This window comes from Acartia tonsa, chromosome 11 (genome assembly GCF_053477335.1).
Source record: "Acartia tonsa isolate MP-2025a chromosome 11, ASM5347733v1, whole genome shotgun sequence".
Classification (NCBI taxonomy): domain Eukaryota; kingdom Metazoa; phylum Arthropoda; class Copepoda; order Calanoida; family Acartiidae; genus Acartia; species Acartia tonsa.
In genome coordinates this window covers 41764304-41790793 of record NC_137270.1, presented here as the reverse complement: position 1 = coordinate 41790793, position 26490 = coordinate 41764304, and the positions used below count along the sequence as shown (strand labels likewise).

The 26490-nt window shown below is 31.4% G+C and overlaps 1 protein-coding gene and 1 pseudogene across 2 annotated transcripts in view; one reads left to right on the top strand and one right to left on the bottom strand.

Annotated features, from left to right (window-relative positions):
* Positions 1 to 26490, bottom strand: part of LOC145332344 (nephrin-like) — a 255389-nt gene that overhangs the window by 37579 nt on the left and 191320 nt on the right. Inside the window, exons 17-21 of the mRNA XM_080177334.1 lie at positions 11964 to 12068; positions 9568 to 9622; positions 7883 to 7988; positions 1808 to 1853; positions 1391 to 1443 (exon numbers count right to left, since the gene is read on the bottom strand). Of these exons, the coding sequence (XP_080033460.1) occupies positions 1391 to 1443; positions 1808 to 1853; positions 7883 to 7988; positions 9568 to 9622; positions 11964 to 12068 (365 nt within the window). The remainder of the gene's footprint in view (positions 1 to 1390; positions 1444 to 1807; positions 1854 to 7882; positions 7989 to 9567; positions 9623 to 11963; positions 12069 to 26490) is intronic.
* LOC145332391 (large ribosomal subunit protein eL31 pseudogene) lies at positions 17747 to 22333 on the top strand (annotated as a pseudogene). The gene is made up of 2 exons (XR_013884173.1): positions 17747 to 17764; positions 21892 to 22333. The product of XR_013884173.1 is annotated as a large ribosomal subunit protein eL31 pseudogene (transcript).

Genomic DNA, 26490 nt, shown 5'->3' with positions numbered 1-26490 from the left:
CGGCGGCGGATCTTTGTCAAATTTTAATACATTATGCAGACATGTGAGAAAAGCTTAAGTTTTAAATTTGAAGTCTCTAAGTAAAAAATTGCGGTCACAGGAGCCTTTTAAAGATTTCTGGAGACCTGGAGGATCAGGACCTGCCGGATCATACCTGGAACCTGAAATTGACTTGAACACCTGTATTTCATATAAGGATGTACTACTAGAGGATAATTTAGTATTTTAGTAAGATAAAATGCTTTGTTTAAGTCAAAAAAAAATTTACTCTTTACCTGGATCACCCTGCCAGGTTTGTCCTGTGCCCGCCAGTGTTGAGATATTCAATAAATTCCAACTCTCAGTTATGTGTTATAAACCATACTTAAAAAGTCAAGCAGTTTGGGCTCTTTATCTTTCACACACAGAAAATGAGATAGAAAAAACCGGAATTTAACCCACTTGCCATTGACAGAAGTTAATGATCTATATCTTAATTTCTTCATTGGGTTGGGGAGTTTTGTTTAAGAAAAAAATACTTAGAGATTTTCAATAAATTATGCCTTAAAAACCGGTTTTTTCAAAGTACCTATTTTTGAAAGATTTTTGAATCATGACAAATTTAAAGGGAGTGCAAAAATGCATACATTTTTAAAATTCAAATTGCGCAGCTTGAGTTAATAGTAGACAATTGCTATGCATACCCTTAGAATCGTCATATACTCTAGTTTTTCGAAATATATGTTTCATACTTATGCTTTTTGTAGTATAGAAGCTACGTTGGAAAATGTGAGAAAGGTTGAAAAGTTTTAAGTCAGTTGGGACATTTTACCACGAAGCTCCTGAACTATGCGTAGCACAGGAATAGTTCTTTAATATCTAAAAACCTGAGTTTATGATGATAAGCTGTGCAATTTAAATTTTAAAAATGTATGCATTTTGCACACCCTTTAAATTTGTCATGATCCAAAAATCTTCCAAAAATAGGTACTTTGGAAAAAAACAGTTTTTAAGGCATCATTTGTTAAAAATCTCTAAGTATTTTTTTCTTATAAAAAACTCCCCAACCCAATGAAAATATCAAGATATAGATTATTAACTTCTGTCAATAGCAAGTGGGTTAAATTAAGTAATATTTTTGTGTTATGAAAAAAAACACCCTGTATCTTTATAACCATATAAAAGATTGAATTTATTTGTCCATCTTATTTATCTTTTTTCTTTCTGTCTTTTTTTTATATATTTATCTGTCTGGAGATACATCTGTCTATCTATAGATCTGACTGTCTAATATGTAAGAATGTATCTATCTTTCTATAAATTTATTTATCTATCTGTCAATCTAACTATCTGCATCTATCTGCATCTATCTACCTATCTATTTATTTACATTTATCTAAAAATTGCATACCTAGGTTTAAATCTGATGCTGCTTGTGTTGTTATCCGTCGTTATGTCTTTCTCCTAAAAAAAATAGAATTTTTTTAAAAATCAAGATGCATAAAAATATCATTTAAATATGTTTGCTTTTTCCTTAACTGCTATCTTATTATATAAAGTACTAAGGTTTTTTGAATCTTAATATTTCAATAACTACTAAACGGATTCAGTTCTTCTTTATAGGGAAGCTTCACATAGGTCGTGAAATGGTTTTAGGCTATTTTTATTTTAGACTTAATTTCTGAGATGGTTCAAGGACTAAAACTCTTTTTTGTTGATTTAAGCAGTTAAAGTGTATTTACTTTTATTAATATATTGTTAAAGAACATCCCATTACTTTTTTGCAGTAGATTTAATAACAAACAATAAAAGTCATTAAAATATTTACCTCAAAATCATAAGATTTGGAGGTATTATTGAACTTCCAGAAATATCTAAAATATAAAAAAATGTTACTAAACAAGGATGACAACATCCAAAAAAGCAAAGCACCGAAACGGTAGGACAAACGGACATTATCACTTATATAGTGTCAGAACTGAATAATCAGAATATAAATGTATACGGGTCGGAGCAAAATTGTAAGTAAATTTGTTAAAAACTGCTGGATACAGGATAATGTTTATGGACGTACTTACATTTTTAGAACTTGATTATAGAGTTGCTTCGCTTTTAACATTTTACTTTGTTGTCCCAGGAATCAACATACCAAAAATCAGATCAATCGGATGATTAGATCACATAAAAATTTGATGATAAAAAGTAAAAAAAAATGAACATGTTTAAAATGGACATACGGACATTCTTGTAATGACTTTAGAGTTGCCCGCTTTCTAAAGAAATAACCTTGCAAAGTTTGAAATTGTAGGGACAATTTTAACATGCCTAAATTAATGAAAAAAGCTATCCGGACGGACGTACGGACCGACCAATTTTAGAAAAGCTTTGCTTTTAAAATTAAATAAACATCCCGCCATTGTTATTAGAATTTATAAATACGTGGATGTATTGAATTGACAGGGGAAAAGTTTTCATTAATTTACATTACCAACATGAAACTAAGGGGGGGGGGGGGATTTTAATGCAACCATCTCGTAATCAATGATTAAATGGCACTTAGAATTCGAATTTCGATCAGAAATTTTGCATGAATAATCCTTGGGAGGTCTATTTTCCCTAAATCGAACAAAAAGTTGGAAAAGAAACGGCTAACGGCTGGCGGCACAGCTGTTTTGCCATTTTATTGCTATCTTAAGAGCAAAAAAGTCACGAAACCTATCTTCACATAATACTTTTTCTCACTCAAAAACCTTATCAAACGGTTCTAGCAGGTAGCTGTTGGTACTAGAAATTTAAAAATTGGTTATTAATATCATTTAACACGAATTAAACCAAAAATATGTTTTAAAAAGTTGATTCCTACGTAATTAATGATGAATTTGCCCTGAAAATAGGCAAAAAAACGGCTAAACGGCTAAGCCGCCAGCCGTTACTTTTCCAACTTTTTGTTCGATTTAGGGAAAATAGACCTACCAAGGACTACTCATGAAAAAATTTAGATAGAAATTCGAATTCTTAGTGCCATTTAATCACTGATTACGAGATGGTTGCATTAAACCCCCCCCCCCCTTTATGGGTCTGTTTGTTCATACGGTATGATTGGAGGGGGTAGTTGGGATTAGCATAATTTTAGCTTGCTGCGATTTTCACATCATTAGAGAACATGATAATCTGATGTAACATCCAAGTAATGATAAATCAATTAATTTTGGTTAAAGATGGCCAAAAAGACAGTAACGGCTCCTATAGCAGCTCTATAAAATCGAGGTAGATGAAAGTTTAATACTGGGGCTCAGCAGCTGCACGTTAGCCGTCATCTGTAAGACTTAAGTAAATAAACTTCATACAAGTTTATACAAGTTTAGAATTCAGCTGAAATTCAAAACGTGACCCTCAATTTTAGATATTTTCTAAAGACTTCGAACTGGTTTTAAATTTGATGCATAATCGCGACTAACGTGCGGCTGCCTAGCCCTGTGTATAATAGCTCACAGCAAACAATTTGTCATCCATTGACATATCTCATATCCTGTTATATTTGCATAGAGTGTGGAAAAAGGTTAAATGAATTGGCCATAACCTTGCAGCCTACTAAATTGCACAAGAAACATGTTTAGCCTTGTCAAAGGCAGGTAAATTAACAGGTTTTTTTTCGAAACAGATTAAAATCCGCTGGATTAATACCGGTTCTGATTCATACTGAAAAATCATGTAATGCAACGAATTACTGATAATTTTCCACGAATATTAAAATAATCGTCATAAAATTAATACCAGTTTTATCTGCTTTTAATCTTATTATTTTCCATCTTAATATTCGCTGGAAGATGTCTATAACACGATGCGATAAATTGTATGTCTATCTTAATATCGTCTAAAACCTTAAAACCTCTTTTGAATAATATATAGGCTGTTGATCTAAATTATTTTTCTCCTACAGTTTACTGTTCTTTTTAAACCAATGTCAGCTGTTCTGTTTTTGGAATCAATTGTTCAGGTTAGGAATGTTAGATTTTTTTGGAAATGATTCCTTAATTTCTGACTTTAATTACACAATCCTGGAAATTAAATTGCAAGGAGGAATATGCAACTATAAAAATAACAACAACAATAATTCCAACAATTTATGTATTCAAAGGCTGTGGCATGAGGGCTCTACTCAAAAATAGCGACTTCAATAAATGGCAACACAGACATTAATCAGTAACTTTTTGTTAGTTAAAGGCTTTACTCAAAATTAGCTTTTAAAGATAAGAACAACAATAATTCCAACAATTTATGTAATCAAAGGCTGGGGCATGAGGGCTCTACTCAAATTTGGCGAAATCCTAAAATGACAACACAATTTATTTTGCAGGATATACTTAAAATTAGCATTTAAAGATAACAACAAAAATAATTCCAACAATCTATGTGGTCACATCTGTGGTTTAAGGGCTCTACTGATTATTAGTGACATCCAAAAATGAAAATATCAAAATTTTAAAATTATTTTAAGTTATTTTAACCAAACCTCATTCAAAACAATAAAATATCTTTAGATATTACTTTTAGAAAAAACAATCAACAAATTGTTGTGAAGTATGTCATAAATAAAGACAATCAAATCTAAACTCACTTTGGGGACATTTGAAAACTCAATTTGAGCATATTAAAAAATGTGCCAAATTTGAGTTTTGCTAATAACTGATGCATGTTGGCATTGCAGGCCTACTCGAAGCCACCCATAGCTCAAGTTGTAATAAAACAAAGCAACTATTATCAACCAACATAAACCTTATACAAACATACACAAGTTCCATGGATAGGACGTTTTTACAAAAAAAAAAGAAATTAAAGCCAAGAATTGATTTTTGTGGTGCTATTATCATCATGATCCCAACAATTTTAGATAATTCAAATTAATTCACAAATCAATGATCTTGTTATTCTTAATATGTTTACTGAAATCATTATCAATAAGGCACTTCAGGTAAATAATTTTGTAGAAACAAAAAAATCTTGAAAACTTTTCTTAACTTTTTTTAAAATTAAATATCCCTTACCATGTGCAGAGAAAAGCAAAGGGCCTACATTAACATTAAGGATTTATTTGAATTATACACACACACAACAATTTATGACAGCGGGGAAAATTTAGTGGAATTTATTGCAGAGGGGGAATTATGACTGAGAAGTTTTTTTTTCAAGAGGGGGGGAAATGACTAGAGAAATTAGTGCAACTGTGGGGGAGTTTGATGGGTAAAATATTGTAATAAAGTTATCAAAAAATTAGTACAACTAGATGGGGGGGGGGGGGGTGGTGGTTTTAAAAGGGATTTTATTGCCAGAAGGAAAATGACCGTGATCCTTGGGAAAGTTTGTCCTAGCACTGCACTGAAAACTTTTCATTCTTACTTTTCAACAAAAACTAAATTTTATGGGGAAACTTTGGCCTTTAAATAATGTTCTCATTTTCTTTCTAACCATTTAAACATAATTTTATCAAATTTGCATGTTTTAACAATAAAAAAAAACGTAATCATTGTTGTATGAAGTATGAAATATAAACTTGTAAGAAAATATTTTAAAAATCAGGCTTGTTTTATAAAATTAATTATAAATAATATAAAGAATTTATAAAATGTATTATAATCAATTAATATGTGAATTGAAGATTTATTAATCTTTAAAAATTAGACAAAAGAAATGTTTTTTGCTTATAAAAAAATATGAGAAAGCAATCCATAGTATTTTTAAAAAACTAAGTTATAAGCAAGAGTAGGTAAGAAAGAAAAAGTGTGAAAAAAGGAGTAACAATGTAATGATATAAATTTAAAACATGAAAAGTTTAATATTTAGTTTATGGGTGTTCTAAAGATTCCTCAATTTATTGCAACAGCTAATTAGTATATTAACAATAAAGTTTATCAATAGCAGAACATTTGTTTAAGGGCTTCTTCATGCCATTTGAATAATGTATGTGACTGACAAAATAAAACTGTAAAGCACATATGTAGTCACACCCTAGTTTGGTAGCTGTCAGTCAAAAACACTGCAACACTCAGGGGGTTGCAGGGGTGCTTCAAATAATTTCAATTATCATAAGATTATTCAATTGGTAAATAGATATATTGCTAGATAAGTCGCTAAGTGGATCAATAAAGAGAGATTGCTAGATGGACTAATAGATGTACAAATAGATGGATCAAAAGCTGCATCACTTGATGGAGGAAAATATCTATTAGTTTTGATGAGTTGATTGATTGATTAATATATTTATGGATTGATAGATTACTAAATAGACATAACTATAAATTGATCATTTAATTGAATGATAAAAGGACTGATAGATGACTAGAAACATTATCATTAGATTAATATATGGATACATTGTCAATTGTTCATATAAATGATAGGCGTTTTCTAAGAAAGGTCTTTTTGAGCTTTGCTTTTTTTGGGCTAAGCGTTTTTTTTTGGGATAGGCGTTTTTTGAGAAGAAATCATTTTGATGGATCATTAGAAATATTACTAAATGTGTCATTATCAAAATAAATTTCTTAAAATTTTACATTTTTGTATCCCATGTTTCGCACTGTATGCCACGATGCAGAAACTATACAAGGAGAAAATTAATCAATATATATGAGAGCAGAGCAATGGATATATTTTAACTTGGATCTTTTACCAGATTATCATGTACTCTGATAAAGTGAAACTTGTAGCAGGCCTAAGAAATAATATCCCCTCTACCCCATACCCTTCGCTCCTACTGGATTAACGATATGACCAATAAATAAAAGGGAAAATAGTAACCTAAATTTGCAATAATTTTTACCCTGTCATAATATCCACGTATATCCTACATCTATTAGCAAAGCAGAGCTTAAGAAAAGTATTACAATTTTCCTTTTTAACTCATTCAATCCTTTAAAGGAGTAGGTAACTCCATCCCCTACAATTAAGACTGATTAAATAATCCGCTAAAAATAAATGTATTTTTTCTGTTTTTGAAGTCAAATAATGCGGCAAATCATTAACAAAGCTACTAAATGTTTAAACATTCCTATTTCATCTATATTAAATACTTATTAGACAAGTATTTTCTTTAGAATATTTATGATTTCTAGAATGTATGTTCATGTCCCTTCATGAAAAAGCTATTTCTAAACAACAAGGTGAACAGTGATGAATATTAAGGGTAACGCATTTTTAAAAGCGACGGTTTTCTATAAGTAGGATCCATCCGTACGTCCATACGACCGTAAATGTGAGCTCTCTTCGCTAATTTAAACAGGTTATAATTGTACTTTCAATTTCAAACTTTACATGATAACTGCTATAACAGTTATGTAAGCGTAGAATCTCACAAATTGATTTTTGACAACACTTTTGTGTATGGTATGATTATCCTATTCATCTGATTTTTGGAATAATGATTCGTGGGACAACAAGGTACAATATTATAAGACAGGCATCTCTATAATCAAATCCGAAAAATTAAAGTTTGTGCTTTATACTGTATTCACACAATTTGCAACAAATCTAGTTCAGTCTTTAATCTAAGGTTCTGCTTATTAAGTTCTAAGACTTAAATATTGTCATTTGTCCTTTCTTTGCTTTTATGGGTGTAGTCATCCTTGTTGGCTATTTAATTCACAATTTACCTCATTAAATGTGTATATTCTTACAATCGATGTATTATCACTTGGATGTTCCACCAAATTTTCATGTACTCTGATAAAGTGATGCTCGCAGCTGGCTCAAAAAACAATACTCCCCGACCATCCGATTTACCTACTTCCCTCTAATGGATTAAGGAACTGGCCAATAAATGATGTCATTGTCAGCAACCTAAATTGCTGACAAAGATTTCTCTGTCAATATATCCATTGTATATCTTATATCCATTGTATAACCTTACCTAATTTTATGTACAGGATTTGCATGAACAGAACAAGATACTGTTATTTCTTCTCCTCTCAAAGCTTCGTAGCGCCATTTCTGCTCTTGTACACAAACCGGTTTGTCTAAATATATAAAAGATCTGTTAAACTCAGGGAGGGAGGGGATATTAGATAGGAAATTATACTTGTTACCAAAGTTCTCAGACATATAAAACATTAACATCGTGGTCATTTATTGGTCAATTCGTTCATCCACTAGGAGGGGAGGGGGTAAAGGGGTTGAATATCTATTTTAGCAAGTAAAAAGTTTAAAATTTATTGATTACATTATAATCTGGTTTAGGATCCAAATAATAATAATAACCATTATTTTGATTTGTGTAATAAAAGTTCCTGTACATATTATTAATCTGTAAATGTAGCTTTTTTCCTTCAACAAATGATTGTTCAAGAGAATCAATTGCATTTTATAATCATGTTTTATCCAGAGAAGGGGTACAACATTATGTAAAACTAGACGCCACGCCCCTAGAGGCCTCTAGGGACACTTGAGGTAATGAAGGGGTTGGGGAAAGTTGACCATTTACTTTCAGTTTTAGGAAAAGGAAAGAAAATGTAAAAACTAGGTTAAACACACAGCTTTTTATACAATTGTAGATCAATGAGTTCACAAGTTTTCGAGTTCTTACTGGAAGGCTAGTATTTACAAAAAATCTGCCATTTAAACTAAATTTAGATAACAAATTCCATTTCAAAATCCAGTTAGTCTTAATTTGATTTTAAGAATGTTTGTAACTCTGCTTTTTTCATTTCTCATGACTTACACCAATTTGTTGATAAAAAGTTAAATACAAAACACGGTTGACTTTGACAACATTTTAATATCTTTAGACTGATTGGGTTTGATTTTCAGTTTAATACACTAATCTCCAAAGATTTATAATAACATTTTCTCCTTGGCTTAAGAACTTTTATTTAATTTTGGTTAGTTCCTTTCATTTGAGTGTCCATTCAACCATTAATTGTAATCTACAGAAGAGGTAATTTTGTGTATAGTCATTGTGGATATGTATTACAGACAATTTCCATGAATATTAAAATAAAAATCCTAAAATTAACAACAATTTTGTTAGCACGGACTCTCGGCCCCTCGTTGCTAAAAAAACTTATTATAATTTTGTTTTAATATCTGCGGAAAGCTGTCTACGTTGCTATAATTAAATATTACAATTCAAATTGACAAAACCGTACAGAAATAACTAAACTGCATAGTTCTCGAAATTTTTCAAATTCATTTAATATTCCGAATTCGTGAAGAAATTAAACATGAAAAAATGCAAATTTTTCCAAATATTTAAATGCTTTGCAAATTCTGGGGAATTTGCACCTTGTTTGTCTTTTTGGAAGCGCAGCTACTCAATTGTGAATTCCAATATATTTGTCCGTCAGTATGTCCTTGATTTAATAGTTATTTATCGCATCAAATTGTTAGCAGTTTTGGTATTTCCTGTTAGCCGAACACACTGACTAACAAAACTGGTATTAATTTTATAATTTATATTTTTTTATATTAACCGGTTCTAATCCAGCGGATAGTAATCGGTTTCAAAGCCATAATAAGAGATCTTTAAATCTTATCTTTAGAAAGACAGACAGACATCGTTCTACTTTATATTTTTTTTAAAAATGCTGATTAACTTACGTCTAACGTCGAGCTTCAGAGGTTGACTTCTTCCCTTACCAACTTCGTTCTTTCCCTAAACAAAATATGATTTTTATTTTATTATTTCTGGAAAATTGTTAGTAATACATTTGATAATATGCATGTTTTTTTTCAGTAGGTTTAGAACCAAAATCATTCTTTCCCAATAAAACAAATATAGATATTAATTCTAATTCATAACTTAAACTCTTCCATTGATAGCTTGGAAACTGTAAGAATCGATATATGGCTACTTGGATGTTAAAATAGATTTTCATGTATTTTCATAAAAAGATACCCCCTATCCACCCTCTTTACAAGATCCTCTCCCCTCTTACTGGATGAGAGACCTGACTAATAAATGAGCTTCATATTAGCGAGCTAAATTGACGGAAAAATTTACCCTTTTCAATATTTACACGTATATCCTATATCCATTACTTAAGCCTTACCAAACCAACCTTTTTTAACCCCACAAAAAAATGTAATAAAAAACTACCTATTACAGAATTGTGATCAAAAATGTACAAAAATATCAGTTATATAATGTTCTTTTTACAAAATAATCTAAGACTTTTGTATAATGGATATAAAATATACGTGGATATTATGACAGGAGAATATTGTCGTAAATGAGGGTTGCTAAATTAGAAATGTTTTATTGGTCAGTAGGAGGGGAGGTGATAGAGGACAGGGAGGGGGAGGGGGTGGTTTCACTTTATTAGAAAAAAATGAAAATCTGGTATAACATCCAAGTAATTTATATATCCATTGTTATATAATGTTCTCTTTACAAAAATCTAAGAATTACTCGAGAAATTTGAAATTGAGTTTGGATGTTTATATCATTCTTACATCAATTAAATACAAGATATATAACTTTTATGTAATATTTTGTATTTCCTGCAATTTTCATATCAAACACAGAAAGAACATTTGGTAACTTATTTCATACTAGCGTCTTCGCCTAGCCTCTTGGAGCTTTGCACCATTAGGTAACGAATCAGGTTTGATCCGTTTCTTTGTAGGTAATTAAGTTACACTCAAAAGAAAAATTGAACACATTGTTGAAAAAAAAATTTTTATTTTTTTTATTTTTTGAAAATTTTCTCTCAAGAAAATAGCCTAAACCCACAAAAGAACCAGTAGGTATATTCCCTGAAGAGTAGAATACAATTGGTTCAGCGGTTACCGAGATATTATGCTGCAAACGGACAGACACCCAGATTGAAAGACATCATTCTGCTTTATATTATAGACTAGGGATCATTTTCTAGGGGCGATTTCTCTTAGGAGGGTGGAGTTACCCTTCCCTCTCAAAGAAATAGTTATAAACCTTCCCTGGAACTATATGAAACTTCTCTGTAAAGAAGAACCATTTCGGTTCAGCATGCAGTTTACGAGATCCTTCGCTACAGTCAAAAAAGCTTACTACTTTTTATAATAGGATACATGAACTAATCCTTACATAGAAGTAACAGGATTTCTGTGTGTCTGTCTTTTACAAGCACATGATGTGTATAGATTCTAGTCTTTATTGATGTTCTGTATAACCGATCAATCATTACCTGACATGTATAGACATCTTACCAGTATTTTAGTGATGTTCTGTATAACCAATTAATCATACCCTTGCCAGTCTTTATTGATGTTCTGTATAACCAATCAATCATTACCTGACATGTATAGACATCTTGCCAGTATTTTAGTGATGTTCTGTATAACCAATTAATCATACCCTTGCCAGTCTTTAGTGATGTTCTGTATAACCGATCAATCATTACCTGACATGTATAGACATCTTGCCAGTATTTTAGTGATGTTCTGTATAACCAATCAATCATTACCTGCCATGTATAGTCTCATTGGCAGTCATTATTGATGTTCTGTATAACCAATCAATCATTACCTGACATGTATAGACAACTTGCCAGTATTTAAAGGATGTTCTGTATAACCAATCAATCATTACCTAATTCTGTATTAAAGGGAACATGAAGTAACTCAAGTTACACTTTTAAAAAATTTACTTCATAATCATTTAAATCATAAATCAATCAATACCTGTATAACCAATTAATCATACCTTTGCCAGTCTTTAGTGATGTTCTGTATAACCAATCAATCATTACCTGACATGTATAGTCTCCTTGGCAGTCATTATTGATGTTATGTATACCCAATCAATCATTACCTGACATGAACTAATTCCTTGCCAGTCTTTATTTTAGTGATGTTCTCTATAACCTATCAATCATTACCTAATTCTGTATAAAAAGGAACATGAAGTAACTCAAGTTACACTTTTTACAGACAAACATCCTACTACTTTATATAATTTAAAACTTTTCAAGAATTTACTTCATGATCACTTTAAATCATAAATCAATCAATACCTGACATGTATAGATTCCTTGCCAGTCCTTGGTGATGTTCTGAATGACCAGGTTCATGCCAGTAAGAATGATACCCCGCTCTTTCATCTCATCAATAACAACATTCTAAACAATAAAAAACATGTTAAACTTTGAGGTTATTTCATATCATCTATGACCCACAAAGAAATGGATTACGTGGATATGTTAAATAGTATGACAGGGAATTTTTTGTCGTCCAGAAACAGCTTAAAGTAAAACCAAAGAAATGACGCCAAACAATAAAATGACCAATAAGAGGCCAGTATGAATTTTACCATAGGTCAATTACGGCTGTTAGAATCATTTTATCAGGGTATGCAAGAATCTCTTACAATATATCATAATTATTTTTTTGTAAACTTTGATGGATTATCTAGATTATATATTTTTCTGACGCACACAATTCCATTAAAATTGTTAAAATTGTTTGAATACAAAAAATATGTAAAATTTACCTTATTATAAATAATTTTAACTTATTAATTAAACTAATATACTGTAATTTTTGGCTACACAGAATGTACTTTTGAGTCCTTTTAGTTTGGGCAAAATGGATATATTATATTATACGTGGAAAAATGTCGTCAATTTAGGTTGCTAATATTGACTTCATCTTGGTCAGTTTGTTCAATCAGCCAGCTACAAGCATCACTTTATCAGAGTACATGAAAATCTGTAGCAACATCCAAGTAAAAATATATCAATTGGGCTAAAATTGTTTAAAGGATGAAACTACACCATGTGTGGTTAAAAGGCACATTTAGGCTGATAATTGAACCAAAACCTACATGGCCCAAATTCAAGGATAAAAGAAAAAAAATTGGGGAAAAAATGGCCTGATTTATTCAACTGTCTGTCCATCCGTCTGTTTGTATCTTAAGATTTGAATTACTGCTGGACCGATATGGTTCTTCTTTACAATAAAGCTTCTTAAAAATCCAGGAAAGGTTTATTACTATTTTTAAAGAGTTAATTAATCCCTCTAAAGTGAAATTACCCTTAAAAAACACTTGTTTGGAGCCTTGAAGGCCATAGTAACTAATAAAGCATACATTGTTCCACTAAATTTCTTTTGATTTAATAAAAAAAATTCTTTACTTATACATTTCCCTAGAGGTCTAACAGTACAAAGTGAAGCAATAAGAATAGTCTGGTCTTATTCATAATAGACAAACAATGAATAGACTGCTATTTGGAGGGATATTTGAATAGTTGGAGGGAAGGCACAACCATTCTCTCAAGAAACACCAAAAAATACCCATAGGCAGTTTCACTGTTTGATTTATAGGATTTTTTATTTTTTTTATTTTAAAGTTAGTATGTTTTTTAACCTATTTTTGTACCAAAAATTTTCCTTTTTTAAACTTTAATTTTACTACCTCAATAAAACAGATATTCCACTCGAAGATTGAATAATAATAATATTATTGCAGCTTTAAAGTTCATATTTAACTCTAGTATAACTATAACCATATTGAATTGTACCCATTGTAGCCTAATTTCTTACTGGGGTAATTCTGCAGAGTCTAATTTAACTCTAGTATATAACCATATTGAATAGTACCCATTGTAGCCTAATTTCTTACTGGGGTAATTCTGCAGGGTCATATTTAACTCTAGTATAAAACTATATTGAATAATACCCATTGTAGCCTAATTTCTTACTGGGGTAATTCTGCAGGGTCATATTTAACTCTAGTATATAACTATATTGAATTGTACCCATTGTAGCCTAATTTCTTACTGTGGTAATTCTGCAGGGTCTAATTTAACTCTAGTATATAACCATATTGAATAGTACCCATTGTAGCCTAATTTCTTACTGGGGTAATTCTTCAGGGTCATATTTAACTGTAGTATATAACTATATTGAATTGTACCCATTGTAGCCTAATTTCTTACTGTGGTAATTCTACAGGGTCATATTTAACTCTAGTATATAACCATATTGAATAATACCCATTGTAGCCTAATTTCTTACTGGGGTAATTCTGCAGGGTCATATTTAACTCTAGTATATAACTATATTGAATTGTACCCATTGTAGCCTAATTTCTTACTGGGGTAATTCTGCAGGGTCATATTTAACTCTAGTATATAACTATATTGAATTGTACCCATTGTAGCCTAATTTCTTACTGGGGTAATTCTGCAGGGTTATATTTAACTGTAGTATATAACTATATTGAATTGTATCCATTGTAGCTAAATTTCTTACTGGGGTAATTTGGCAGGGTCTAATTTAACTCTAGTATGTAACCATATTGAATTGTACCCATTGTAGCCTAATTTCTTACTGGGGTAATTCTGCAGGGTCTAATTTAACTCTAGTATGTAACCATATTGAATTGTACCCATTGTAGCCTAATTTCTTACTGGGGTAATTCTAACTTTTATTTCTTCCTTCAATTTTGTCATAATTGGCCATGCAAGGACAAGGGATAATTTTCGAATTGTAGAATTAGATATATTTTAATATTTTCTTCCATTTAGTATCACTATCTATTTTTTTACTAGCCTTATTCATATTGGATGGAAGTTAGGAAGATAACTTCCATCTATAATATATTTTTTTGGTTCTTTTATGTATGTACAACCAGGAATAATAAATCCAATATAATCCAAACTACCTGCCTACATATCTATCCTTCTACTCCTTGTAATATAGCCTAAATTCATGAAAGTATTATGTGTAACAATTTAAGCCTGTTGTTGGAATAAATTTCTTTAATTCTACAATACAACAATAGAGTTTACATCTAATTTTTTCCATTATTTAGATTTTATTATGCAATACTTATTTCTTTAAAAATCATTTTAGTATTATCAAGAATTTAAAGGTATACGAAATTGATACGTACATCTCCAATGATATTTAAATTTTTGGTTCAAAACTATTGGCAATGCTAGTTTGAACCTACCAATCAAGAAGTAATTAAAATACCTATAACTTAATAGAAAAAATTTTGGGTACCAGTATAATCTACAGTTTAATATTACCTCCCTCCCTGGATATTGTACAATTTTCTGTGCTCTAATTCTGTCTGCGGCGTTCCCAACGTACAGTTAATTATTTTAATTTAAAAAGTATTACATTTTCTACAAGGTGAAGATTGAACTGATATTTTTATCCACAATATAATTTTTGGGAGGTAGAAGACATTGGACTGTAAATTAAATTACATCAGTTCAATAGTGTCCAAGCTTTTCAACCAATAATTTACAAACAACAATTTATCGTCCATTGTCTTATCCCTCCAAATCTATGCGAGAAACAGATTCAATTTAATTTCAATGAGTTAAAGTATTCTATTATATAAAGTATTAAGTTTTTTTTTTAAAGTTTATATTATTGATGTTTTGGTTATGTTTTCTTATTTAGGGATGCTTAACTTAGGTCCCCGGATGGTTTTGGACGGTTTTTTTTAATGCTTGGGGCGCAATTGCTAATGAAATCAGAATTTGTTAAAACACTTTTAACATTGCAGTATGAGCATTTAATTCCTAATTTCGGTTCGAGAGATATTTTATTCTTAAATATAACCGTAAAAATATCTTTTTAATGGTTCATTAAGAGAAAACATGCTAATTTTTTACTTTTTTGATAACAACTTTTTGTATTATATAATACTCTTATTCATCTAATTTTTGGAATGATGATTACTAGGACAACAATATTATAAGCGAGGTAACTCTATAATCAAATTCTAAAAAATGAAAGTACGTCCTTTTACTGTATTTTATATTTACACAATTTTGCAACAAATGTGTTCACAATTTTGTTTAGACTTCATTAATGTTCTGCTCTGCTTATTCAGTTACGACACTCTAAAAGAGTAACTGTCCTTTCTTCCAATTTTAAACTTTGCTTTAATGTATGTTGCCATCCTTGTTATGATGGAAGTACTGCAATATTAATAAGCTGTTGATGCACATTTCTGAAAACTCTGAAATTAGAAATAAAATACTCAAAATGTCAAACCAAAACGAAAATGACAGTTTTCTCATTTTTGGATGAAAAATAAGCTTTGCGCACATCAAATTTATATCAAGTCAGAGAAAGTGATATGATATCTAAAGAAAAAACAATTTAGCCCCCATTTTTACAGTCTATTAAGCAGGAAGGGAGGGGACATTAATTTGTTCATTGCTCTAGTCCCCAAAGCTTTGTAATAAGGTTTTCTTAGTCGTTTGCTTAACACATTGGGGACTATTTTATAAATTTTGATTGTTTGATTCATTAAGTTGTTCTTTCAAATGTTGTAACCTTTAATTAATCATCGGGGATGTACATCAATTTATCGGTCATTGGCTTATCCCTTTAGAACCCTGGTTTAACAAACATGAAATTTTCCACTTTTAATATTAACCCTTAACGGTCGAGGGGGGGGGGCGTTGAACGCCCCCCCCCATCCGGTTTTTTCTATCTCATTTTCTGTGTGTGAAAGATGAAGAGCCCAAACTGCTTGACTTTTTAAGTATGGGTATGACACATAACTGAGAGTTGGAATTTTTTTAATATCTCCATCCTGGCGGGCACAGGATGCCAGCAAACCTGGCAGGGTCATCCAGGTAAAGAACAAAAATTTGTTTTTGATTTAAACAAAGCATTTTATCTTACCAAAATACTAAAATATCCTCTAGTAGTACATCCTCATATTAAATACAGGTGTTCAAGTCAATTTCAGGTTCCAGGTATGATCCTGCAGGTCCTGATCCTCCAGGTCTCCAGAAATCTTTAAAATGCTCCTGTGGCCGCAATTTTTGACTTAGAGACTTCAAATTTTAAACTTAAGCTTTTCTTACATGTCTACATAATGTATTAAAATTTCATAAAGATCCGCCGCCGTTTTCCCGCCGACCGCCGACTGCGGCGGCTGGCAGCTGCCAAGTACAGCTGCGGCCGCTGAAACTTATGTTTTGATATTTCAAATATAAAATTTAACTAAAATAAACATTTTCCGCAAAAAAAATTTTCTTCTAGCTTTAAAATTAAAAAATTACAGCCGTTTGAAATTTTTAAGTAAAAAAGGACCTAAAAACAAAGGTTGTTAAATAAAAGGGTGAAGGAAGCGGAAATTGACCTTGACTTACTTAAGGTCGGAAATTCACCATAACACAGGGGACTTGCACAAAAAATTTTAGCCCTTTAGCTCTAATAGGAACTGAGATAATGAGGGGGGGCGTTGAACGCCCCCCCCCCCCCCCCCCCCGACTGATTAAGGTGCGGCAAGGGGCCCGACTGTTAAGGGTTAAAGAAACTGAATGTTATTTATGTTACGGACTGACTGACGGACAGACCATAACTATTGCAAATCTAAGCTATGAATTATACGATTTTAAGTCCCTTTATCTATGGTTTGTTTATATTTTATATATAATTAATTTATCAAAATTTTCCAGATTTAAGCAAAAGTAAAATAAAAGAAAATTACTTTTTTCAAAAAACATTAAAACCAATCTTTTTCATAAAATAATTGCATAAACTTGAAATTCTTAATTTTTAATCTAAAAAAGAAAAAAAAATAAGACGATTCTTTAGGCGGTTAAAGGTATTCTTCCCAAAAATAATGGATATCATTTATACGTGGATATATTAACAGTGGAAAAGTTTTCGGCAATTTATCTTGCTAACATGGAACTCATTTATTGTTCAGTTTGTTAAACCAGTAGGAGGGGAGGGGATGAAGTAAAGAAAGTTGAGGTGGGGCATCGTTATTTTGGCCAGCTACGGACATCACTTTCTTAGAGAACTTAACAATATGGTGCAACATCCAGAGGTAATAATATATCCATTTATGTTGGCCACTACCTGCATCCATGGGACAGTAACGGAAGGAAGAGAATTGAACTATTCAGACTTTCAACAACTTTAAATCTAAACTATTTTTAAATTTAAATTAAAATAACAACAAATATTTACAACATTTATTTACATTTTTATTTTGAGGGTGGTGGTACCTTAAATAGATATAAATCTTAATAAATGGAATATTAGAAGCGAGACCCTTCGGTACACAGAGACAGACATCCTGTTACTTTTATAGGATAGAAGAATTCAGTATACAATTTATTAGGATAAGTTTAGCTTTCTAGAAAATATAAACAAAACAAAAAATACTTTTTAAATTTGATAGATTATAGGACCAGTTTGACCATCTACTATTTTTTTATATTTTAAGTTTATTGTATGTTGACAAACGCTTTGCAAAAGTCAAGCTGACTCAAATTACATAAAAAAAAACTAAATGTGAATATTTACAAATACAGTGTGTTTTTTTTATGAGCACTTTTTTGAAAGCAATTTTACCCCACTTATAGTTATCAGAATTTAATGATTAATAACTTATCTTCTTCGTTTTTTAAGGGAAATTATGAAACAACAAAAAAAAATTACAGTTTTTGTTGAAAAAGTACAGTAAAGTTGAAAATTAAAAACTTAGGTGTCAACATATAAATATGGTTTTAGCGCATTTTTCTTAAAAAAATGGATTTTCTGTAGTCGACTTTGGGGGGCCAGTACTCCCTCCCTGGTTGAGATATGACCTTTGAAGTGTTTAGCAGCCATTCTTGCAAAAGGTTGATTATTTGAGCATAAGAAAAATGCGCTAAAACCATTTTTAGATGTTGACACCTAAGTTTTTAATTTTCAACTTTACTGTACTTTTTCAACAAAAACTGTAATTTTTTTTGTTGTTTCATAATTTCCCTTAAAAAACGAAGAAAATAAGCCAAAAAAAGTAAAAAATCAGCATTTTAAATAGACGTACGGACTTTCTGGTATTTAAAAACAATTCCTAAATAATAGCTAATTGTTATAGGAATTAACAGGCACAGTTTGAAATCGATTGGATAATTCTAACTGTCCATAACGGACGTATGGACGGGCCGACCCTAAGTAAAGACAAAGCATAAAATCTATCTATCTAGCTGTTTCATGAGTAATTTAAATGTAAACTTTATTTTGACAAATCTCATAAAAGTTTGAGAGCATTTGAATTTTAATAACTTTCAATGGTCCAATTTCTTTTTCATTTAAATGTCTATCTATTCAAGGAGAGAGGGGATAATCCGCTGTTTTTTACAATAGTCCCAAAGTTTTATAATTTCGATTTCTTATTCGTTGGATTAGCATCTTAGGGGACTATAGTGAATTTTAATTGGTTGATTATTTAAGTTGAGTTTCCAAACATTTCAAGCATTAATTGTAATCCACAGAAAAGGTAATTTTGCTTATATATTGGAAATATATATCAATTTATCGGCCATTGTCTTATCCCATGTTTCTTAGATTTTTGGGTTTATTCAACTTAACTATAGTTATACAGTAGACAATATGATTATATATAATCTATCTAAAGTTGTTTTATACAGAATATATTATTTTACTCATTCTAGTACATTATACAATTTACTACAGTGTCTGTTAAAACCACAGCCACTCCATAACTTTTTCTTTTAAATGCGAAAACATGTTGCTTTTAAACTTTTTATCAACAACTTTTATGTGCTATAATTATTCTATTCATCAGATGTTTGGTGTACTGATTCCTATTACAACAAGATAAAATGTTATAAGCGAAGCATCTCTATAATGAAGTTCTTAAATATAATTATTACATACAGTAGCCTGTATTTAGACAGTTTTGTAACAAATTGTCTTATAAATTTGTTTATACTTTATACATTTATTATTCTGCTTTTTCATAAAGATTATTCGTTTTTATATGTTGCTTCGCTTCAATTAAAACAATCGTACTTGTTTCTTTTAAATTTAAGATAAATAAACACTTCTTTAAAATACAGAAGCTCCTACAAATAAATACGTTCAATTTAAGTTGTATTATACAATTTTAAAGTACATACATTTATTTTCGAATACAGGAATAGGAGAATAATTCTTGCAAATATTTTTTTGCAAAGATTATCTTTTTTAATATTAGAAGCAACGAACGGACAATATGATTCAAAGAGCAGAAGTCAAAAAGTAAAATACGAAACCTTTTATAAAAATTTCAATATTTGTATTGTTGTAGCTGATTGGTATAGTGGATCTTCGCAAAAATGTTCAGTCAATTTTGTCTTTAATTGGAGCCGAGAAAACCACGTTCATTTCCATTAGTTGGGGAAGCTTAGAAAATTTAGATTTTTTTGATTAGTGGTGGGGGGCATTTGTATCTAAGGTAAATTTCTTTTTAGATGATGGAGGTATCATTCCAAAAATGCTTCAAATTATACTACTGAAGAAAAAATAATTTAATTATCTATTATTTAGTAGAGGTTACTCCCCTAGAGGCCTTTATATTTTTTTGGGTGGGGGGGGATTTTTTATTTGGAAGATTCTTCTTGGATTGGGGGGTGTTGGACTGTTGGTACCCTCACCTAAAATAGTTATAAACCTTCCCAGGACCTAGGAAAAGCTACCCTGTAAAAGAGTGCAATGGTTAGCAAGATCCTTTGGTGCAAACAAACAAACAGACAGACAAACAACCAAACATCCTGTTACTTTATTATAAGGATTATTCTAACGAAATGAAAAAAAATCATTACCTTATCTATCTCTATATAGAAAAAGGTAAGCTTAAAGTAGCAGTGGTAGTAAAAAACTATGTTTAACTATTGTAAATTAATTATTTTTTGTTTCATAAAAGTTTTCAAAAGGTAATAAATGAATTAGAAACTTAATAAAAGTTTTGTCTGCGTTTGTTTAGGGTATTTTCAAAATTGAGAAAATATTACATAATTTAGACAATCCTAAATTGTGTCAAAATTGATCCATGTGACGTAATAAAATGAGGGAGATGAGAGGAGAAGTGGGAAATAAAACCCCTAAAAATGAGATGGATAATCTCTTATTTTTATTATTTCACATGGATCATTTTTGACACAATTTTAACACAATTTGGGCTTGGTCCATAATTTAAATTTAAAAATCTTGTAAAACGTATGTACTTTATGCCAAATCATCATTGTAATCATTTATCGCCGCATAACTCCTTGCTTAGTAAGTATGTCAATGATTTTCTAGCATACTTCACCTCTTCGAGGACATACATGCATACACATTCAGACCAGATATTTCCGAGGTCTTTAATCAAGTAAAACTAATAGAAATAAGCTTTTAAGAGGCCTCTAGGGGCATGTAAAATGTTTTTTTTATCTTAATATCAGCTGTTTACCAAAAAAATATTTTTTTTCAGCCGCTATATGGGGTTTGTAATATTTATTTGTTTGTTTTTTGCCTTTTATCTTGGGATAGCTATAAACCTTCACTGGACCTATGAGAAACTACATTGTAAAGGAGAACCATATCAGTGCGTTGGTTGTGGAGATCCTTCGGTACAGACAAACAGACATAGATCCGGTTATTTTAAAATAATTATGTTTGATTAAACCGTTTTAAGGACTTAATTGTCATAGATAACATCCGCAGTTTTGGTAAAACACCTAAACAAGGTCTCTCCAGAGGCATATATAAGATTAATAAAAAGATTGGAACAAGGGTCGGGTTCTAGAGTAATTATTAGTTCCAATATCACAATCCTATTGTATAAAGTAGTAAGGTTTTTCTGTCTGATGCTTAAAATATCAATAACTACTGAACCGATCGGGTTCTCTATTTTAGTAGTGCTAAACACTGGTCCTGCGGTGGTTTTGGGCTATTATATTTAAGATTATACCATGTGATAGATTTAAGCTATTTATAAAGCCCTTCTTTGTCTAAAGAGCCCCTAGATTCTAGAAGCGCAACACCTAGTCTATAACAAAAAGTAAAACAAAGTCCGTCCGTACGTCTGTCTGAAGCTCAAGATCTCGGCTTAACCGATTAGGCTCTTGAGGAAAAAACTTTGAGGCTAGTGGCGAAGCCGTTAGTGGGACTTAAAGTTAAACTTGAATGCTATAGTAGTGTCATATTAATGGCGCCATCAAAGAGATCCGCAAGTTTGCCGAGAAGGCCATGGGCACCAAGGACGTGAGGATCGACACCAGACTGAATAAGGCTATCTGGTGCCAGGGTATCAAACATGTTCCCAACAGGATGCGTATCCGTCTTGCCCGCATGCGTAACGAGGATGAGGACTCCGCCAACAAGCTGTACACCCTCGTCACCCATGTCAACATCCCCAAGGGAGGATTCAAGGGTCTCCAGACTGAGAACGTTGAAACCACCGAGTAAATGTTTCGCCATATAGCAACAACTTCCACGGAAACATTAAAGATTATGTCCTACTGAAATTGATTATAATGATATAAATGTATTGTTATAAAAAGTCAAACCATTTTTTGTCTCTACTACTGTGAACAAAGGTTTTGTTAAGAAATAAAAAAAATAAAAACCGGAAAAAAAAGCATATTAATGGTTATAGAATATATATATGGATATTATGACAGGAGAAAAGTTGGGGTAAAGAAGGGAATCGTTATTTTAGCCCGCTGCAAGTTTATCTTTATAAGAGAACATGAAAATCTGGTGTAAGATCCAAGTAATGATATGCCCATTGTCCATTGTCATACTACTAGGACTAAATATCTTTGGAACGAATAGGTGGAAATGGACAAAAACAGATATACAGTTAAACATCTACAGTGAGAAATAGAAGCTGCATTTTATTTTAAATTTTGATTATCTATAATACAAAGTAGCTTGATGTCTGTCCGTCTGACCGTCTGTCTGTCTGTCTGTCCCTTAAGATCTCGGTAACCACTGAACCGATCGGATTCTACTCTTCAGGGAATATACCTACTGGTCCTGTGGTGGTTTTAGGCTATTTTCTTGGGGGGTGGGACAACCCAAACCCCCCCAAAAATAAAAAAAATCCAACCCCCAAAATTTTTTTTTTACATTTTTTGTAAAATCTCAGTAACTGCTGATCAAATTGGGCTCTACACTTCTGGGAATATAACTACTGGTCCTCTGGTGGTTTTAAGCTATTTTCTTGGGGGGTGGGACACGTAGTACGTTTTTTTCGGTAGCTTAAGTTTGTGAAAACTACTGAACCGATTAAGTCCTCCATTTTAGTGATTAAAAAGGACTCAGATGGGATTTTAGCCTTTTTTTATTCGTCCGTTAAGATATCAGTTTTCACTTAACTATTTAAGCTGTTTAACATTAGTTCTTGGATGGTTTTATGCTATATAATTTCAAAATATAAGTTTTGGGGGTGGTATAAGACTATATTCCTCATTTGCCATTTAAGCAATATTCTAACAAAGATAATCATATCATACAAAAAGCTGTTGTCAAAAAAAATTAGCACGTTTTTTTTATGGACGTACGGATTCTCTGGTAACAATTATACAGTTGCCATGCTTCCAAAATGTAATTAATTGTTATAGGAATCATTGTGCAAAGTTTAAAATTGATAAAACAATGTTAACATTTGGAAATTAAACAGAGCCAACAGTTACGACTGGCTCTAATTATAGAAAAGCTTCACTTTTGAAAATCTGGAAAACGGCCACTGTGACAAGACATAAGGATAAAGAAATTAGATATGGGAATAAAAGTTTGGGAAATGAAGGAAAAGGAAAAGTTTTTCTTTCTGCTTTTTAACTTTGCCTTTGATTTTATATACACAAGAACATTAGGGGGCACTAATATAATGTACATTCTGTTATAGCTTATAATAATCGATTTATTATTACCACAGATTCACAGATTAACCCTCTTTACTCCTGCCCCTGCCCTCCTACATTGATGTACGAACTGTCCAATAAATGAGGTCCATATTAGCAAGCTAAATTTAAGACAAATTTTTCCCCTGCCAATATCCTATTTCCATTGGTATGACCAGGTATAATGATTAAGATAATGAACGATAATTGATATTTACCCCCATTTACGATAAACGTTCGATTGTCAAGAAATTGCATACCTTATCCTGTTAAATAAAGTAGTGAGGTTTGTTTTGTCTAAACCTTAATATTTTAATAACTATTTGAACACATTGAGTTCTCCCTTTCAGGGATGTTTTACAGAGATACCAGGATGGGTTTAAGCTATTTTAATATTTAGATTTTGTGAAAGCTTTAGGTCATTTTTTACCACCTTCATACTCATTTGAATACAGTTGTACATAACAACGGGTTAAAAGTTCTACGGAAACAAAAAAAAACATTATGTAAGTTTTTCATTGATCATTTAGACAGAATAGTACAATTTGTACAAAAAAATACACAGTATACAGATATTCATCGGTTTTAAACCATTGAAACCATTTAAAGTATTTATCTACAAAATCGACAAGTGTATCTACTACAATGAATGAAACATCTATTTTTAACTGTCTTATTTTAGTTTTAAATTGAAGCATCTCAAAAGTTTTATTTTCCCTTACGTTCTTAACATTAGAGTAAAACACTAGAGAGAGAAAGGGATAAATAGCTGTATCTCCCCATCGCAACCACCTTGTGCATCTTTTCTATTGGGTGATTGAAAATCAACCAATGGTGTCGCTTATATTAACTCAGCCAAGTAGCAGAAAATAATTTAGAAACAGACGAAGGAGGTCTTTGAAAAAGAAAGGGAGGTAGTTGTCTGTATATACATCTATACTATAGATCTGTTTTTGTAACCAAATTATCGAATTAGTTGCTCAAAAAATTTGGGTATTTTCATTGGGTTGGGTTTGTTTTAATTTTTTCGAACAATGATTAAAGTAATTAAGATTCATACAGATAATAACAACAAAAATATTGGCATTCTATCCTTTTATTTTAATATATCCAAAACAGATCTATAGTATAGATGTATTTACAAACAACTACCTCCCTTTCTTTTTCAAAGACCTCTTTTGTCTGCTTCTAAATTATTTTCTGCTACTTGGCTGTGTTAATATAAGATCCACCATTGGTTGATTTTCAATGAACCAATAGAAAGGTTGCACAAGACGGTTGAGATGGGGAGATACAGTTATTTAACCCTTTTTCCCTCTAGTGTTTTACTCAAATATATTAAATATAATGTAAATCAAAACCTTCCAATAAGATTAAACATAATTCACTTTCGTCCGTCCGTCAGTCCGGTAGTCTGTAACGCTAAAGGGGAAATGTGATTTTCTCGGCTGCTATTGAAGTCTGTATGTCGTTCATGCTTTAAAAGATACTAGTGGCTTCGCCCCTAGCCTCTAGGGGCATTGCCCCAAGAGGTAATTTAGAAAAAAATAAGTATTTCTGGTGCTGCCATTTATCTGCCTAAAAACAATTTTCATTGTTGAGGGGGTTAGAATTTTAATTGTTAGGGTTGGGGGGGGGGGGTGAAAGTCTCCCAAGAAAATAGCTTAAAACCACCACAGAACCAATAGGTGTATACCCTAAAGAGTAGAATCCGATTGGTTCAGTGGTTACCGAGATCTTAAGGGACGGATAGACATCATTCTACTTTGTATTATAGATAAACATTATTTTAATTTTTTGTCAATATTTTCTTTCAGATTTTGTATAAACTTGCTTTGTCCGTGTTTCCATTCTATGATTATTTTGTGCTTCGCTACTTTAGATGTTGTCATCCTTGTTTTTACTTTCAACTAAAAAGAAAATAAAGAAAAAAAAGTTTAGAAATTGGTAGGTGTAAAAACCGTATACGTAACATATTACAAAAATTGTTCAACTTTTCATAAACAAGAACAAATAATTTCATAGCAATTGAAATAAAGTTTAAAATCTCAATATATTGTTTTATCATATTTTCTCGTATTCATTCGAATCCGGTGGATAGGAACCGGTTCTCATCCATACGAAAAAACTATGTCTAGCATCGTATTATATCCAGCTTTCGACGAATATAGAAATGTACAATCATAAGATTAAAACTATTTTTTTGCCCGTGCCTTCGGCATCTCGGGGCTAAAAAAACTAGTTTCAATCTTGTAAGTGTACATTCTATATCCGCAGAAAGTCGTTTATAATACGATGCGAGAAATAACTATTATCATATTTTCTAAAATATTTATATTTAATGATATAAAATTATCTTCAATGACAAAAGCCTTTGGTTAAAGAGGTCTGCGCCCCTAGAGGCCGATGAGAGAAGGGAAATATCTATAGTATAATATAGTATAAAATAGTATAATACATACCAACGTACATACTTACTTGTAGAGAAGCTAATCTTTTTAAAAGTTGACAAACAACTATTACTTAAAAACAAAAAGTAAATGAAATAAAACTTTTACCTCGCAGTTTTAACTTTTCTTTGAAAATTTAATCTTTAGTAGTTTTTTTAACAAATGATTATAACTTACATTTTTTGTATAACATAAAATAATATTTTCTTAATTTGTCAACTAGTGGTAACGCCCCTACAGACATCGAGCGGTCCTGAAGGGGGGTAATGAGGGGGGGGGGAAATCATCCCCCTTTTAAATTGTAGTTTTGAAAAAAAAAGTTTCGGCACTCTAAAGTGGCACCGCCCATCAAAACTTTCTATTTTTTTTCTAGGGGTGGTTTCTCTTGGGAGGGTTGTAGTACACCCCGCCCCCCTCCCCCCCAAAAAATGCTATTAATC